General features: G+C 34.3%; 2 protein-coding genes across 3 annotated transcripts; both read right to left on the bottom strand.

Annotated features, from left to right (window-relative positions):
* Nucleotides 1–1,591: 1,591 nt before the first annotated feature.
* Nucleotides 1,592–12,239, bottom strand: LOC108205244 (DNA repair protein RAD4). Its single transcript, XM_017375120.2, has 14 exons — nt 12,088–12,239; nt 11,489–11,551; nt 11,237–11,358; nt 10,749–11,030; nt 10,562–10,654; nt 9,449–9,541; nt 9,263–9,364; nt 8,438–8,487; nt 6,807–7,547; nt 5,072–5,387; nt 4,791–4,985; nt 4,537–4,692; nt 3,059–3,268; nt 1,592–2,185 (listed from the first exon to the last, which is right to left on the bottom strand). The coding sequence occupies exons 1-14, from the start codon at nt 12,131–12,133 to the stop codon at nt 1,784–1,786; spliced, it is 2,871 nt and encodes a 956-aa protein (XP_017230609.1). The 5' UTR covers nt 12,134–12,239; the 3' UTR covers nt 1,592–1,783.
* A 2,799-nt stretch (nt 12,240–15,038) lies between these two features.
* On the bottom strand, nt 15,039–18,454 carry LOC108205074 (glucan endo-1,3-beta-glucosidase 2). Of its 2 annotated transcripts, none has more exons than XM_017374865.2 (4): nt 18,290–18,454; nt 15,625–16,884; nt 15,496–15,523; nt 15,039–15,384 (listed from the first exon to the last, which is right to left on the bottom strand). In XM_017374865.2, exons 1-4 carry the CDS (start codon nt 18,342–18,344, stop codon nt 15,237–15,239), a joined length of 1,491 nt encoding a protein of 496 aa, XP_017230354.1. In that variant the 5' UTR covers nt 18,345–18,454; the 3' UTR covers nt 15,039–15,236. The 2 variants fall into 2 exon arrangements, with proteins under 2 accessions (XP_017230354.1, XP_017230346.1); XM_017374857.2 differs by having other exon boundaries at nt 15,039–15,387; nt 18,290–18,450.
* Nucleotides 18,455–19,211: the final 757 nt, after the last annotated feature.

Here is a 19,211-nt window from a genome sequence, read left to right as displayed (position 1 = left end):
CTAATGTGGTTTGGTTTTTGAATTTTGTGGATACAAATTATGTAATTGTGAGATTTTGCTATGATTTATTATCCAACACAAATTACATATTTCGGATTCGCTTTGATTTTATGGAGGAATTGATGGCCAACTAAAATTAAAATCAAACTCGATTTTATAGAGATAAAATTATGATTTGAGATGGTCTCGTGGACGGAAGGTTGACGTGACAAGAAACGATTTGTTTGCAACTCGAAATAACGTGTCAATATTCAAGCTGTACTAAATTTCGAAGCAGCACGAAATTTGAGGGGTTTCAAGTTATGGGCACCCGAATGAAGAAGCAAAAGTTTTTGGTGTCTATGGGTTGTATTTGTCAGATAATACAGATACGGAGATATAGGAAGATGCATTAAAGAGTTTGAGGAAACACAAATAGAGTCCTTGTGTGGGGGCATGAGAAAATAGTGTTGCTATTAATATGAGCTGGGAACAGCATGTGAGCTGTAGAATGATGATATAGCCATGTTCAGAATTTAAAACTCTCTTTGATTCTCTGAAAAATAAGTCTGAAATTGTAGATCCCCTCTTTGCCAATGCTTTATTAATCAGTTTCTTGATATCTAATATGCTTGGCCATCAATTCGGTTCAACACTTCAACTCTGTTCCTTTTCTCATAAATGTGAATATTTATATACTCCATCTGTTTTAAAATATAGGTTGCTTGAATTTTTTGCACGAATTTCTAAATCCTTTGACCGGCTAGTTAAAATTATTATTTTTAAAATTTTTCCTTTTTTAAATTATAATATTAATCACATATTTTTATTCAAACAAAAAAAATCTAAAAGTGATGATTTTAACTATGTGGTCAAAGAACTTAGAAATGTGTGCAAAAAAGTCAAACGACTTATATTTCAAAACAGAGGGAGTAACTTTCAAATTAAACAATATCCTGCCTTAATTTGGATGTTGGCCCCAATATCACTATATCCATCATTAATGTCCTGAATATCACGATCCAAGAAAATGGTCCTGAATATCATTTATTAACGCTATATCATGTAGCGTTTTGAATATTCATCAAAAACACTATATCGTCTAGCGTTATGTCAGGTTAAAAGAACGCTAGTTTATGTAACGCCTTGTTAAGGTTAAAAGAACATAGCGCTACTTTATGTAACAATTTGTTATGATTAAAAGAGCGGAACGTTACATCGTGTAGTGTTTCGCTGAGATTAAAACAATAAGACGCTACACGATCCAGCACTTTTCTCAAATTCCGGCGTTTCAACTCGGTTACTCTGGGCATTACTCCTAGATTTTGTGAAATCTAGGGCCATTTTTCTTTTAATTTGAAGGTTCTTATTTTGCTTTCCTATATTTAACCAAAATACATTATAAAAATCTAATCTTTTACATCAATTAAGCAAACTTTTTGGACATGTGTAGATTTGAATATACAAGGTCTATTTTGCAAGTCATTCAAGCTATAAGCGAATATATGTTACAAAGAAGCCAACATCATAAACAATGTATGTTCAACCGAAATCAACCACCATACATCCAATATTGGATGTTCTTGAGTAATGGTATCAGCAACTTCTGGTATCGTAGAAGGCAGTATAACGATATAGAAGATATAGAGCTTTAAGTTTCGTATCTGTTACATCCAAAATAATGCAATATACACAGAGAGGCAAACCTTTGAAATCACCAAGCATCCAAGAAAATTAAACTACCTACGGCCATCTGAAGGTGATTGATTATCAATATAAGTTAAATGCAGGATAAGCCTAGGTACTATAACACCTCCACTTCAATGTAAAATCCACAGTGACAACGCTTAATCCTTGTGGAACTTTCTTCATCACCAGTCGACTGATCGTCCATCACAAATACATGTTCATGTTCATCAGTAATTTCTGGTTGTCGAGCTTTCTCTTTCCCGACATGCAGATCCCTTGGCTGGGACTTGGATGTTTGCTTGGCAGCATCCTTATCATTACTGACACGTGCACCAGCTTCGACATTGGAATTTGGTGTGTGAGCTACAGACTGTGAAGCAGAGCCATCACCATAGCGATTTTTCAACCTTTGCCTAGTTACAATGGATGAAAGTAGTTGATACCATCTAGAAATAGCTTGTGATTCATTCCTCCTCCTTTCTTCTGCATCCCTTTTCTCCACTTCTTTTGCATACACCTAAAAAAATAATTACACAAAATACTGAGATCACATTTAATTTATTTTTAGCATGAAAAATTGAAATGTATACTGAAAGTACACACCATGCTATTAAAAACAAAAGTTTACCGATTAAAACATAAGGGATTGAGGGGTTGAATAGAGTTGATTGCAAAACGCATCCCTTTGGTTTGGACCAATTGCACTTTATTATCTTAACTTTAGATAATTGCACAATGCATCCCTTAACACCTTTTGGCGCCGCATTTCGAACCCTTTTGGCCCATTTTTGTCTAGTTTAGCCTACCACCGTGTGTAAATAGAAAAGGTGAAATAAACTTAAGAATTAACTAAAATGACATGTCATAGGATCTTAAGTCTATTTTATTATTTTAATTTAACAAAGTGATAGGTCAAACAAGACGAAAATGGGCCAAAAGGTTCAACATGTGGCGCTAAAATATGTTAAAGGAGGCAGTGTACAGTTACCTAAAGTTTAGGTAATAAAGTGTAGTTGGTCCGAACCAAAGGGATGCATTTTTGCAATTAACTCTTGAAAATATTATGTAAAGGTGCCAACTATATAAGATTTTCATGAAATAAAATCACAATTCTAAGTATATAACACTAATTTTTAACATAATTATAAACAAAAACTTGAAAGGTATGTGGCAACAAACAAAACACTTAAAAGGCACTAGTAACTGAAAATTAACTAGGAAAAGACAATACATACAAGAAACTGAAAGAGAAGTAGATACAATCAACTATATAATCAAACACTACCAGACAGGCTTAAAAGAAAATACCACACAGACAAGAGACATGGTCTGAATGTTTAGAAATTAGTGGAAAACTCTGATTAATTAACTACAGTTAAGTATCATATACCTCCAGAATTGAGTCCTTAAATTCAGTACACACCACAATGCCTTCATACACAGGGACAGAGCGACCATTCCGGAACTCAAAACCAACCATAGCAGGTGCAAAATCGATTTCAAGTCTCTTTGCAATGGGGACCAAACCTGGAAACCTCAGGTGCACAGTTCCTGGGGGAAGACACTTTTCAGACCAAACATCCACTTGGCCGCGTTCATTCTATATAATAAGACGACAGCAAACTATCAATATCTAGTAAGGCAAAGAATGAGAGGAGGATATAAACAATTACTTTTCTACTGTTATAGAATTGTGAGGAAATATAACAATCCTTTTACAAATTCACCAGATTAATAAGCATATCAACAACCTGATTTATTATATATAACGTTCAAGTTGATATAGTTCATAACGTTAAGAAGTGAACAGGAATAATACAAAAAGAACAGTAAGCAAAACTTGGCCAGATCCTTCATATCGTTTTCTGGTGGTGAAGTTAATAAAACACATCAATTTGAAAATGTTAGTGTTCATGGAAGTCTGCATCTCATCTCAAACTCCATGATTGTACATAAAAATTGTGACAATATCATGTCCAACAATGTGAGACACTAATTAGCAAAAAAAGAAAAACAATGGGAAACACTCACCTAGACCAACACGTGATGTAATTTTCTAAAGACGCAAACAGAATGTTATTACAAGACAATAAATTCGAATGTCATAATATACTCTTTCATAGCTATACTATATTCTTTACATTAGTCTTTGTCACTGCATGGCAAAAGATTGTTAGCAAGTAGCCAAATAACAGTACATAAGGACATCATGTCACACTAGCATTTCCTATCATGTCCGAGTCTGACTAATAAGATATTGCAGGCCCATGTTGCACATTTAATTTTGTGGGGAAGTTAAGTACCTTCAGCTTGGTCTCTCTCACTAAAGTTGTAGACTGTGCAACAATGGAAGGAAACAGCTGGTTTCAGTTGTGTAAATTAGTATTCCTAAACATTTTTCTATCAGACCCTTGCATTACATTGTAATATAAAAGCGAAATTCTAAAACCGTCTTCTGTACGAAGAGCTCAAGCGTATACATATATGTTGGTTAGGAGTGTTAATATTGATTACATAAAACTTAAGCAGGTACCGACTAATCCATGTAGCACTCAAAACAATATATCTTGCAAGACAAAAAGACAATGTCTAAAGTAAAAAAGTTTAATAAGCATAAAAAGTGATTTTGATGACACTTAATTGATATTACAGTTACAAACAGCATAAACATTTAAGAGCACAAACAGAAACTGACGAAGCAACAACTGTATCCTAGAAAGAGAAGCCAGCATACATTTAGGGCCTTAAAAATAGTTTCTGTTTCGAAAACAGACTTCCTCCAAGCAATACTTCCACAGATAATAATTATTTATTTTTTTGAAAAACTAATCATTCCTTTTTACTTGAATATTATAAACAGAATCTCACCCTTGGTACAATTCCATTTACAGCATGAGGCAGTTGCAGTGGTTCTGTTTGCCACTTCCCATAAAGAGAAGTATCTCGTCCACAGTCGTCTCCCTCATCATATTCATCTGCTTCAGAAGCTTGCTCTTTGTTCTGCTTTGGTGAACGCTTCAACACCTGGTCCGAACAAACCAAATTAGTATCATTGCAATATACCTTAGAAATAAACATGCAATAATCCAATTAGATAACAATTTTAATTAGCCAGATCAGACCTTTGCTGGAGGTTCATTGGGTTTGAGCTGCAGCCCTTCACGCAACCATCTTTCTTTTGTACGGAGAACTTGAACACAAGTTCGAGGATAAACAGGATGATTAGAACAATAACCCAATACAGGACCCCTGGGGTGAAGCATCTGATACTTGGTAAGCCACCTTTCAAGAGCATACAATGGATGGGTTTTATACGCCTATGTTATTGTACAGGATTTGAAGTCAGATACAAATTTCAAAAAGGTTGCTCTACTATTGAATTGTTATACAAATGATCACACACCTGCTGATTAGTCGGAAGAGGCTCAGTTAAAGCCCTAGTTTCCAACTCTATATCTTCAAGACAGCTCCTGGAAACACCATATGAATTTTCTACGGGACACTCTGCCAGAGATTTCTCAGGGCCTGATGCGCAGTCAAGCATGGACTGACCAGGCATTCCAGTTGTTTTTGTCTTCTCATGCTTATTCAAACCCTCCCGTCTCATAAGCATATTTTCAGTTGCTGCCGACTCCAACTCTTTCAATGGTGCTAACACAGCATCCCACCATCCCATATTGATTCTCTCTGAAGCTATCTTGTACCACTTCATACAATACCTAAAGTACAAAGTAGAGTTTCCTCCAAGTGATGAAACCAAAAACAAAAATAAAAATATAAAAGAAGATTATTACTCCCTCTGTCCCATCCATTTCTTTGCACTTTCCTTTTTGGGATGTCCTCTCAATTCTTTACATTTCAAAACTTTCTAAAAATAGTAAACTTTTATAATATGAAAACTAAACCCACCCACTACTGTCATCTACTTTTCCCAATTTATCAATTATTTTATTAATGTATTCTATCACTTTACCCACTTTTTTAACTCTTTCACACTACTTTATACATTTTTCTTAACCTCCATGCCTAACCACAATGTAACGAATTGGGTGGGACGGAGGGAGTATTGTGTAAAACTCACATAATCATTTTGATAGATCTACTAATAATGATTTGTGTAGCATAAGAAAACATATCAAGAGTACAGTCGGTTCCTACTGTTATTCTTAAACTTTGTAAATAAGCGTTTAAAAGTAAGGCAATAATTATTATTTTGAACTCCAGATGAGATAAACTACTATCTGTAGCTCAACTAAACCAAATAACAGTTGAAGTCCTATCTAGTTCCTAACACCCAAAACTTCGATCGACTAACAGTTAAAGCCCGACAAGCTTTTACTGGAAAACACATTTATGACACTGAAAAGTTAACTTTTCAACAACACTACCAGGCGTGGTTTTATGATACTGTAAATGAAACACTGAGCCCAAGTAGCAAGCTCACCAGCCAAGCCCAACTGGATCGCAGTTGCATATTGCCACTTGACAATTGTCAGAGTAAGTGCAATTTTGATTCAAACTTAACACACACACTCTTCAGAATCACAAAAACGTTTCCAAAACCAACAGCTACTGACAACGGTAGTGCAGAAGAACTTTGGCTACATCTATTTCCCAAATCCTTAGCTGCAAAGTTCAGGTAACTGTTTTTACTGGACATGCAAATGAAAGTTTGCTTAATGGAAGTAGGAGCTTCAGCCTCTCCTGAGTCTCGCCAATGCAGCAGCCGAAGGAAAATTAAATTGTTTCCATAATTTCATAGCCTTCTGTTTTGAGTTTCTATTATATTTTTTTTTTATATATATATTCATGCCCACCGGCCACCACAACAAAAGATTGGTGTTCCATGACACTATAATTAAGTGGAAAGAGAGAAATCTGGGGATATTCCAGCTAAATACTAACTTCTTAAAATAAATTACTTTTACAGTAACAGGTCATATAATCAGGGAATTTACTGATAAATTCATTCTGCAAGATTTTCAAAAGAAGAGTATGGTGTCATTCTTATAGGCTACTTTCATTTAAGTAAGATAAGGTTTGTTCCAGTAAGAAAATAGCAGATATATCTCCATTAAATAAGTGTCATACATCAGACAATATTGGAAGTAGAGACTGAAACAGAAAGTATATCGAACCTGCGTGTCACATCTTTAGCTCCATCTCCTGCAAAAGCAACAGCATATCTCAAAGAAGTCTTACATGCAGAAACTGCAGCTTCTACTTTCTGCTCCCCGTCAATAATAGCATTGACAGCATCAATATGAACCCATTTGCCTGTCAGGTTCTCCCCGCTACAGTATACTTCTGCCCAGTACAAAGGAGCCCCTACTTTCCTGGATCCAAAGGCAACAGAAAATCCGTGAGAAGCTGGGGATTCTTCACTTCTGACTCTTCTCGTTCCTCTATATGACATACTAAGAGAGCGAAAATGGAAATTCGTTTGAGATGACTCTCTATCAATTGTATCATGTCCAGATGCTGTCGCAGCTTTGGCCATTTCCAGCTGCATTTCAAACTCAAGATCACCTATCCTTTTTGGCAACTTGAATTGTGTAAAACCAGAGTCAGACATATTATTCTGTGCCTCATAATCATTCAACTGGTCAGCAGGAGGAGAACCTCTAACTTGAGATGTGCTACTTTCTGTCTTTCTGATTTTATTTTTGAAAGAATGTCTACCAGATGTTTCACATACATTATCCATGTCAGCAAGAGCAAACTGTCTAGAAGGAAAACCAGAGACTAGATCTGCAGTAGGCACCATCAATGTTGGAGAGTTGAATATCCCCCTACTTGTACGTGTAGCTTTCTTATTTACGGATTCATTTTTTTCAACACAAGGTTTTAAGGAAGCAACATCCAGAACAGAAACAAACCTAAAAAAGAATAGATCTGAAATTTAGTATGCGGATGCCATTTATTATATAATTATTGTAAAAACTCTTCATACTAATGGAACTTGATCCATATATGTTATCCATATTGACCAAATACATGTAATCATCTCATGCTGAGAATATGAAAACCTTGTGTCCAAACCTTCAGAAGGACATCTATTATATTCTAATCCAATCACGAAAGATAAGTTGATATGCATATAAAAAATCTGAAAGGCGGCAGCAATCATATAAAATTCAACTATATCCATTTTGATTCTCCCACATTCTTGCAGAAAGATTGGAGGATAATATATAGCATTTTAATAAGGGAAATGAATATAGATAAGTGATTTCACCTCATACTAACACTTGTTTTCCAAATTCTATGAGCAGCTATTTCCACTCCTACAATGCTACTTCACCTTTTAAATGTACCAGTATTAGAAGTGTTTTAAAAAAATAAACCATACAGTTTAGTCAACCATTCTCTTGAAGACCTATTTAGAAGTTGAAATATCTGAATCCATCATGTTTGTGGTTCATTTCAATCTGTAGATAAGTAAGCTGATATTAATAATAATTAAAGTTGTACATTACTTCCCAGGTAAAGAATAAAAAAAAGATTCAGGCTAACCAAATTTAATCAAGAGAAAATGGTGAATTCTTATATGATAGACCATCTCAAACTTGTTTCTACAAATTTAGAACTAGTGCGGGCAATGCATTGTGAGACTAGGAAACACTAGATTTTAAGAACCGCTACAATAAGATTTGGTGTGTGCCTGCACCCACAGACATTATATGAACCTAAAAAATCAAGGATGAAAATAAGATGAAATAATAATCATCAAAATGTATATGACGAATAAGTTTTTCAAAAACAGTACCGGGTTGTGAGATTCAAAGCTCTAAAAAGTGCTACAGACAAAGCAGCAATCTGCAAGAAAATGATCCCATTACTTTCACATAATCTCTTCAATGATAAAAATTATTTCAACTAGGGCTAAAACTTATGTTTATAATCCTTGAATTGTATCGGTCAACTCAAGATATAGAAACAGATGCGATCATAGTTAAAAAGCCTCAAAAATAACTTCAGATTCTAGACAAACCAGAAATGAAAAGTTGAAACCAACCAACTCACCACAGTCGATAGTAAGCAGCATTCATTATATGACCATATTTATTTGGCAAATTGAGTATGATTGATAATATGTTGATAATATATTGGCATATCTATTGGATCAGGGTGCTTAAGTTCCATCAGGCAAAAGTGAATTACTACCGATACCAAAAATTTCCAACTCTTACTTGCACAATTAAAGATGAAGGTTCTTGTATAAAAGTAAATGGCAGTGCACCAGTGTTGACACCGGAAAATGTCAATCATGTCTATATTCTAAAAGATATCAATTCACACTAGTGAACTGATGGTGAATCATTTCCCATAAAAAAGAAATGAGATGTTTGTGTATAAATTCATACTAGGATTGCTGTTTTACCTAAGTTTTACAAAATAACAACTGAGATTAAAGCTTCTGAGACGATATATGCAGGTACTGCAATTTATTTATAAATTTCAGGACCAGAACTGGTGTCCAGTAAATGGCCCGGCAACTCCCCTCTGAAATTTAATAACAACATAGAGGCACACTAGGATGTCTAACATAACTAAACACACACATATAACTAAACACAGACATATATATTACCTCCTCTCCAGTGCCTTCTTGTGTCTCAAGAGCTAATGCTAGAGCTGATTCAAATGATCTCTCCTTATCGTTTCGGAGTCTGATGTGAAAGTATTTATGAAACTACATATGCACAAGGAAATAAATAAAACACAAATAAAATGAATTATTTAACTAAGACACTGCAACTTTCAGTTGAGATTGTACCCAATTAACCAGAGGAGCCAGAGCTCTTGCTGTAAGTTTTGAGGTTTCTGATATCTTCAAAAACTGTCTTGGTACTAGTGAAAGTAAGGCAGCCTGCCATTAATATATGCATAAGTATATAGATAGACTATATATATTCAACTTCATACAAAGAAATGGATACTAAAATAAAAGCAAAAATAAATGGAGAGTTAGATAGTTTTCACAGAATAATTAGAATCCTACTTATCATGGGCAATATTGTGAGGAAAAATGTTTGTATATCTATACTTGCTGAGAACTTTACTTGGTTCAATAAAATCTTAATGCATCGCTTGTGTATTACCAATTTTATATCTAAAGTAAATTTCATTTTTTTTTAGGGTAAAATCCTTTTTAGAGAGTACTTCTAAATTCCAGAAAACTACATGTTTGTTATTTTGGAATTAATGAATAACAACAGATTTTGACTTTATAACCTTTAGAAGACTGATAAATCCAAAACTGAATGTCTCCCCTATTCTGGAAATTTAGATAACCATTTTAAATCTGCTAAATATATGTGAAATATAATATACAAAGATAACCACAAAAAAAAATACAATTGCAGAAATCATTAAGTACGAGAAAATCGACAATTGTCTCTAACAATTAGGAAACTGTCTGTGTGGCGTTCAACAGTTTGCAGTGTTTTACTTATTATTGGAGTAAGAGCGAACTGAGAACCCACAGGCCAACGCCCTAGACCTTTGCAGTTCCAATTTTTCCAGGATGACTTCTCTTATGTATAATTTTCACACAAATTACGGTAAGATCAATAAAACAGAATAAAATATCAAAAACTTTATATGCTTTTCCTTACATAAATTTGTAAAACAGTTCATAGATGCAACAAATAGTACTTCTAATTCCAACACTTTAACTTGTATCTAAGCTTCCAAACTTTACATACGTTATTAAAGGTTTACTTATTTAAAAAAGAAATTCCAGCTGGATAGATTTTATAGATGCTGATATTTCAGTCAGACTTGGTCTTCATAATTTCAAGAAATGGTTGATTAGCTGAATTCTTTAAAGTATCAGAATAATGAAAATAAATCAATGCGAAAGAAAGCAATATAAAACGAAAGATACCTGAATTAAAGGATCATTACAGGCGCGATCAATTAATCTTCCTCGTCCTAGTAAACAGAGAAGATGAGCTTTATGCACAAGCTCAGCTCGTTCCTGGAACCAACAAAAATGGTTTCAGTGGATGTAAAAGGCCAATATCAGAGCAATACAATTTTAAAAATATATTCAGCTCAGTATAATGATCCACCTTATCTTCAGCAGAAGCTCGACAGATAGTCTTCCGCTTCGCTGTATCAGGCGATGCCTCAAATTCAATTGTAATATTGCCTTCTTCTTGATCATTTCTGGAGCTGATAGTGTTAACTGGTCCTTCTTCCCAGTCGGGCTCGTCCATCTGATCATCATCATTAGTAGCCTGCTGAGCAATTCCGTCTTCTGCCTTCGCTTTTGATGAACTGCTTTCAGTGACATTTCTACTACTAGTCTCATCCGCTGTTTGTTTTTCCTTCTTCTTCAATCCACTCTCCAACTTGAAAATTCATAATAGAAAAATCGATAAAAATGCATACTGATATAAACCTATAATCTTAAAATTGCATTCCAGATAAAATCATTAAGGAAAATAAACTCCGATCATAGTATCCCGCAGTCCATAAAATAAAAACTGAACTGGATGGACCAAGTTTAAAATTTTGACGCAATGCACCTACAAGGAATTGATAACTATTAACTAACCTTGTTTATGGCATCACAACGACTAAGAAAACTCTCTTGCAATTTGGACCCTCTCGAACCTCGTCTATTAAATCTCTTTAGGAGGTTGTCAACAGCCTCATGTGATATGTCAGCAAGGGTGTCTGAAATATGTACACAGCAATAATTACACAAGAAAAATTGCGATATGCCTTCAAATACTTGTATCATGCAGTTATAGGTTATAGCACAGCAAACCAAGATAATTGACGACTTAAAAAAAATGCAACAAACCATTATCATCAACACAGGTTTGCTTTCCCGCATTAAGTCGAGGCCTTTTGCTTTCTTCCTCACCTGCCAAAACGAAATCATTTGTCAATTGCCACCCACTAAATCAATCATAACACAAGGGGGAAAAGCACAATACAGCATAAACACAAAAAAACTCACAACTTCTTACAACATACAATAGTAAAACCTTAACCAACAAAAACATTCCAGAACTCCAAAAAGTAATCATCTTTATAACATGGTCATTCTTGGGTCACTCCAGAAATCACACACAAACAACTTACAATGACACAGACATGGAAATTCAAATTCTTGATTTTTCACAATAACATATACAAACAGGTGCCAGACATTATCATAACTACACAAGCATCTTGAACGATATAGAAAAAGGAAGGGTCTGAAGCAAGATTAAAAACCCAATTAGAGAAGCTCCTGAATGGATTAATATGTCCCTGCAAAGTAGTAAAAAACGTACTCTATTCATCGCAGCATTAGTACAATATTATGAACATAAATATGAAACATAAGACTATACAAGTAAATATGTGTATGTGTTTGAGATGAAATAGTATGTAAGAATATAGGACATAACATACCTGTTGATTCAGCTTGTCTCTTGCTTTGGTTTCTTGTTGTCCGCATTGTTTGATTTGATCAATTCAGGGGAATACAGATACAGGCAGAGAATTCCCTCCTCTGTGTGTGTATCGTTTAATTACTTGCAATTCAAAGAATTAAAATAGGGTAATATTTTAGATATATATACAAGAGAATCGTGGTAAATTATGAGTCACGAAATACCCGCCATGTCATCAGATATATTATTCCCACATTTAGTATTTTAATGCGAAAAAATTCAAAATAATTATATATTTGATCAGGATTAATTTTTATATTAGTAAAATTGTTAGTATTATTTTGAATATTTTGATAACTCATAATACAGACTATAAAATCCTGTCAAAATAATATACTAATTCGATATTCATCCCAAAAATTTTGGAATATACTTCTTTTATTATTGATAATAATCATCCTTAATAATAGTATAAAAATAAGTTTCAACCCCATATTTGTTTTCACTTTTCATTTTTCATAATTAGTCACTTCTATTGATTTCAAAAAATAATTAGTCACTTCTATGTGATTTCTCATATATAATTGAATTGATATATGAAAAAATAAAATAAATTGTGGAGTTTGTTTAAATAGATGATTAATCTGTGTCGGTTCTGTCATTTGACGAGACACTAAACCGTTAATGGGCTTTGCTGGGCTGGGCTTAGCTCTGTGACAACAAAACCCTAACACGGCTGTCTCTGTATATAAGCATCGCTTCTGCAGCCATCAAGTCACGTTGTTTTTCTTTTCTTCTTAATATTCAGTTTCTCAAATTATATTTTATGTTATATTTATGTTTGTTTTGGTATAATGTGAAAAAGCTCGATGATGAATGATTTGCTTTAACCACACTGAAGAGAGGCCGATGATACTAACATCATCTCAGAATTAAGTACATGTCAAAGTTAATATGTTTTCATTTTCTAATCTGCTTTGTGAATGCTTTATAAGTCTTTTGACTTATAAGACGTTTAAGAGGTTTTTGATTTCTTAAACTTCTTATAGGGACGACAAAGATGAAAGTGTTTTGCTCAAGTAATTAGAATTATATGAAAGTGTTTTAACTCGTCTTTAATTGTTTGATGATTTCATCTGGTTTCTCATGTGGACAAACTTTGGCCCTTTTCTGAGAGCATACTTCACTTATGTGATTAATCTTCGAAAATCTAATCAATTTTCTGTTAATGCTTTGTGTATTCATGGATTGATTATGAACATTGTATACGATGACGAAAGTATAATAGTGATATTAATCTTAATTGACTGGAGAGAGATATGGGGATGGGAAAATAAACTCTTGAAATCGAACATGAAGGAGATAACTATTACAAAATGTAAATTTCGTAATTGCAATTGGGGAAAACAATTACAGTGCATATCTAAATCGATTAAGATTAGTCAATTGGTCAGTTTTCTTGGAGAACCAAGCTTGCGGATAAAAGTGACTGGAAAACACATTACAGTTATGTAACTTTATTTTTAAAAGTGGAGTGGCAAGTAAATATTCAAGCCCAAGTTCAAACATAATTATAAAGACCTATAAGCGTGTTCTTGATATTAAAACTTCATCTTTTTATTAATTGTTAAAATATTTTTTTATAATTTAGGCGTAAATGTGTTGTAAATTAGGCGTAAATGTGTTGTAAATGTATATCTGTTCAGTTATATTTAAATTTAAATATGGGTGTATCGGGTGGTTATTTGCTTGGATACTAATTTGATTACAAAAGTGAAGAAAATGCAAGACTATTTATTTAGGTTTGACAAACACAATAGTACATGTTAATTATGTGTTTCTGGATTAATAAAGGTGAATAACAAGGAAAGATGAATATGTACACATTGTAAATCATCAACCTACTGAAATAAAACCAGGCATGACTATATATTATACCAGTTCAACTACAATAATTAAATTATTATTATATTTATTTTCAATACTTCTCCTCAAGCTAATGAGTTAGAACAAAACTGGTGTGAACTACTCCCTCCGTCCCCGTTTACATGTCCACTTTGAAAAAAAAAATTGTCCCAAATTACTTGTCAACTTCTCTTTTCAAAGCAACTTTTTGTATGTTTTTTCAAAAAGTAACAACTTCCAATGTTTGACTAGCATATATATATACACAATTCTATCTAATTCATTACATTTATTAGGGATATGTATGAAAACAAGATATCTAACTAACATTTTCTTAAGATGCGTTATTTTTTCAAAAGGGACAAGTAAAAGGGGACGGAGGGAGTAGCAGATTGTCTTAACAGGTTCTTCATGTTCTGCCAATAGAAAAGTAGTTAAAATTCATACCATGATTTTGCTTGTCGTTAGAGAACCTTGATTTTATTTGTTATTAGAGAAATCAAATTCATTCAAGTCCAAGCTATGCTTGTCATTAGAGGATCATTGCTCACAGAACTCAAATAAATTAATCAGCCAACTTGACAATATGCAAGCTCAACTGTAAATGTTCACGGCGCTCAAATCAAGCAGGAGTACTCTGTCATTTCAATGAAATGACCTCTCGATCTCAACTTCAAAAACTCATGAAAGGTTACAATTTTTGGGCACAATTTCAAGGAAATAAAGCTCCATACTCGATTATTTTCTAAACATTAGGTTCCATAACTTAACAATTGAGTAGTCTAAGACCGTAAAATAATTACTTAAAGAACATTTTGAGTTAAATCAAAACAGCACACACTAAAGATCTGTGTATAAGCTTTAACTTGAAGGCTTATGAAATGATCTGTTCCCACAAAAATGAAGCCAAAAAATAGAATAACATGAATTGCAGTCAGAGAATTCCTTGACTGCTTAAGCTCACTAAATCTACAAAATCATAGCAACCCAAGCAGCACACATTTAACATCCGTGTATAAGCTGCTCCAAGCCAAAGGCTTATAAAATGACTTGCAATTTACTAACTAGAAAAATGAAGCCAATAAATAGAATAATATGAATTTCAGTCAAAGATCAATTCCTTGATACACACTAAAAAGACATCCTAGGAATTTCTAACTCCCCTTTCTATGAAAATTAGAGGATCACCTTCAAGAAGCTAAATCTTCTTATGGAAGGATCACACCACAAGGCGCAAACCACTTCTCTTCTCCTACTTATATACTACAATATCACCACAAGCCAGACTAACACTTCCATTACTAAAATGCCACCAAAGTAGGTACCAGCATACATGATGCAAGCAGGCGAACCTGAGGCCTTTGAATCTGTAGCCGAGGCCGTGCTGTTTAGAGAAGTCCCATTATTGCCACTACTGCACATAAAGAAAGTTTATATTTTATAAATTCCAGGAATTTATAAGGTTTGTAGTATATACTGATAGTAATTATAAACCATATATTTCTACCAAGTTAAAGAGTACCTGATAGCAAACGTACAAGAACCGTGACCTGTAAATTCATAGTCGAACATCAGTAAGGGATATAGAAAGAAAAGTAACAAAAACATATTACACACTGTGACTATTATATAGAGAAAATCAGAATTTTACTTGGATCAGTTGTAGTTATCGCAGCTACTCCATTGAAGTCACAACTGCCAGGAGCCTTTTCCATCAGATGATAGTATGCGTCAAAAGCATATGTTGCATGTGCAGCGACATTGTCAGGATCATAACAAGATTGTCCCTGCAACAATGGTGCACAATCTACTTTGCCTGGTCCACAAGCCCAATCCAAAGCAGCCTGCAGCATTTTTGAATCTGCACCTTCCTTTGCAGTACAGAATGTCTGATTCGCAGTATCATTTGCAAAAACTGGTCCTGACCCTATTAATTGTAGGGTATATATTGGCAGCCCATTATTATTAAACAATCCCCAGTTCTTCTCTGACAGTGGCCCGGATTTTGTGTCTTCATTATATAGCTCGTAAATGTATGTACTAACTGCAATACCAGGGTGTTTGGGAGTTCCAGTTTTGTTTGGGTCTAGTACATGCCTTATTAAATTGCTGTTGTAAGTGTTTGCGTTTTCTAAAGTTGCATCTGGCTCATTGGAGTCACCTTTAGATGGCCATCCTGATTCAGTTACCATAACAGGAATATTGGTGAAGTTTAGAAAAGACATGGCGAAGTAAGCAGCATCAACCATAGCATCAAATACGTTGGAGTAATGGACAAGTGTGTTGGCGTCAACTGCTTCTTTATTTGCAGGAAGAGGTTGAAAGAGTGCATAATCAAGTGGAATAACACCATTTGAATTCATGTAGTCATAGTAAGGGTATAAGTTAAGCATTAAATATGAACCCGATGACTGCAGGAAACTGAGCAAGGGAACCAAAACTGGGTTCCAAGAGTGATTGAAGAAAGCTTGTGAAGGGGGGAATGAGTCGAGGATAATTGTTGAAGAAAGCGGTGTTGAAACTTTGATTTGCCTGTCAAGATTAGATGCCACAAGGGCTGAATGGATGAACTTAAGGGCAGTGACTAATATCCGGGCTGCATTAGGGAGGGCAGTTAGTACCTCAGAACCAACACAAATGGTTGTGATGTTAGTGGCTGGGTAATGTGCTACGACATTTTGGGCAACCCAGTTAGCAGCTGTTGAATTGGATTGTCCAATTCCTAAGAGCTGTTCGTTTGGAACTGAAACCGCAACTTTGATGCCTGTATTAGCAAGCGCGAGAAGCATGCCACGGTCTGCATTGTAGAGACGTACATGTCGAATCTGCTGGCCTTTCAGCAAGGCTACAACCTGAGTTGGGTGTGGCATGTCTGAAAGGTCTGTTCCAATATTTACGCCAATGAAAGCATCTGCAAGAAAGGAACCATTTTATTATTAATCTGTAAACATCCTTAAATTCATTTCTCGTGTACGACTCCAGTTAGTGAAAACTAGAAAGACCATGTAACATCTTAACTGACAAGCTCAAGTAGTCAGCACAATAAAATAGGAACTGAGAAGACAGGAAAGCAGCGCAGATTGTTAAATTTCAACACCGTGTAGATACTTAGTTGACAGCTCTAATGAGAATGTTGAACAGGAGGATATCGAAGTATGTGAGAATGTATAATTATGTTTACAATTAATGGAGCAGGACAGACAAAAAACCTTCAAACAAGAGTGCTTGATTTCAGGAAATGTGCCTCTTTCTGTTAACAAGACAAGATAATAGAATGCGATCTAACAGAAAACCACTAAAACACGATGCTGCCCCAATATGGCTCTTATATTCATCGTCTCTTTCTTGCCACTTTTCTATGTAAAAAACATTCCCAAGAAGTGAAATATCACACAGTGGACTAAAAAGAGGACCACTGTAATAAAATAAGCTTCCTTCCAAGTTCAATCCATATTTTTAACAACCTCTACCAATATTTAAAGCAAGTTCTTTCTAATTTATATAACTCTACAGGGACCTGCACAGCTTTGATACAAGTTAAGAACACATTGGCTTTTGTTACCTAAAAACCAACATTTTGCAAACAACTTCTCCTTTCTTATAAACCAAACACAAGATTGAAGATACCTACTCTCTATTAAGCTCAATAAATTTAAAAGGTCCTGTTCTTATTGCACCATCTTTCTTTTGTATTTTCAGTTTTGGTTGATATAAGTTATCATAAAGGTATAGTCGACAAATAAAATTATTATCAATCTTCCCAGCTTTGCTAAATGATACAGTATAGTACTATATAAATCAAGAACTTAATATAGAGAGCAAGGAACATTATTAATTCCCCCAACTTTGCTAAATACAGTAATAGGAGTACAGTATAGTACTATACAAATCAAGAGAAAACTTATATAAAGAGCAAGGAACATTATTAATTTTTAAACTTTGCTCCTTTTTCACTTCTAGTAGTTCTAATTTCATCAACAAAAGACTATGTCAAGAATGGTTACTTACTTAGTTCCACAAATCAACAACCAACAACTAAATGTATATACAACATATATTAAACAACAAGCCCCTTTATAAATCCTCCCAATGGCCACTAAATAAGTACAGATTAAGGGTTAAAGCACAGACATGCAGTCAAAATCTATGTGCCCATTTCAGCTTTAAACAACAAACAGCATAAAAATGGAGTCTTTCAACAATATATACAAAAAACACTTGACCCACAAACTGTATAATCAAAATCCCCAACAAGATGTGTCTGTGTGTAAATTTATGCACTGAATCTAGTGAAAAAGTGAACAAAGATCACACACCTTCGTCAGCAGAAACAGCAGAGAAGGCTAGGAGAAAGAGAAGAAACAATGCCATTGATTCTTTACTTGAAAAGGCTCAATCTTTCAACAACTGGAGAGAGTGTTTGAAGAGTATAGGTTGAGGGTGAGTAAAGATGTAATAAATGAGAAGAAAGTGGGGGTTACAAGTATTTAACATGAAGAAAAGTACAATAGTTTATTACTTTGCTAAATCTACCTTAATCATAGTTTAGAGAGAAGTATTAATGTTTTAATCTGGTGCAAATAAATACTTTCCAACAGTAAAAAAATCACATAAAAAATATAAAACAGTGTACTAATCCTACAGGGTCTATAGATCAAACGGCTGAGAAAATTCAAGAATTCATTATGTGGATTGGAGAATATTGGTTAGAACAAAGAAATGCACTTTGTTGGTAGCCGTTGTCTCGGGCTTTATTTAATGATAATAAAACAACATTGTTGTCTTTTGTGTAAGTATTGTGAATACAGAGGCAAATAAACAGCTAAGCTATACACAGAGAGACACAGAGTGGTGCAACAGTGCATAGGGTAAGAGGGTGATGGTGTAATAATATTGAGAACATTTGACAGGAACACTGGTCTTGTTCAGAGAAAGAGATGGGCCCACAACGGTCATATATCTAGTCTTGCAAATGTGTATCGTACTTGTTTATTCATGGATTTTGTAAGCTTTTTGCATTTTGTGTGCATTGTGGTTTCCTTTCAGTTTTGTTGCCATGTCTTGAGAATCTTTCGAGTACTCTTTGCCAATTTGCTTTGCTGTTTTTTAATTTATTCGTTAATATATAAAATTAAATAAATCAGATTTTCAAGTATAAGGAAATATAATGCAGTAACTGAGACGGAGCAGGGCTCATGTTTCTGCACTGTAACAGGGTAATATCTCCTCCGTGCCATC

The sequence above is a fragment of the Daucus carota genome, chromosome 1, assembly GCF_001625215.2.
Source record: "Daucus carota subsp. sativus chromosome 1, DH1 v3.0, whole genome shotgun sequence".
NCBI classification, from domain to species: domain Eukaryota; kingdom Viridiplantae; phylum Streptophyta; class Magnoliopsida; order Apiales; family Apiaceae; genus Daucus; species Daucus carota.
This window is presented reverse-complemented; position numbering and strand designations above follow the sequence as displayed.

What these genes read in the sequence shown, in the direction of transcription:
- LOC108205074 (XM_017374857.2), bottom strand. Translation starts at nt 18,344, where the DNA reads ATGGCATTGTTTCTTCTCTTTCTCCTAGCCTTCTCTGCTGTTTCTGCT. An exon ending in TGCTGTTTCTGCTGACGAAG is followed by an intron (nt 16,885 to 18,289) that starts GTGTGTGATCTT and finishes CCTTTCTTGCAG; the next exon opens with ATGCTTTCATTGGCGTAAAT. An exon ending in GATAACTACAACTGATCCAA is followed by an intron (nt 15,524 to 15,624) that starts GTAAAATTCTGA and finishes ATGAATTTACAG; the next exon opens with GTCACGGTTCTTGTACGTTT.
- LOC108205244 (XM_017375120.2), bottom strand. Translation starts at nt 12,133, where the DNA reads ATGCGGACAACAAGAAACCAAAGCAAGAGACAAGCTGAATCAACAG. An exon ending in AACCTGTGTTGATGATAATG is followed by an intron (nt 11,359 to 11,488) that starts GTTTGTTGCATT and finishes TACATATTTCAG; the next exon opens with ACACCCTTGCTGACATATCA. An exon ending in AAGAAGGCACTGGAGAGGAG is followed by an intron (nt 8,488 to 9,262) that starts GTAATATATATG and finishes ATTTTCTTGCAG; the next exon opens with ATTGCTGCTTTGTCTGTAGC.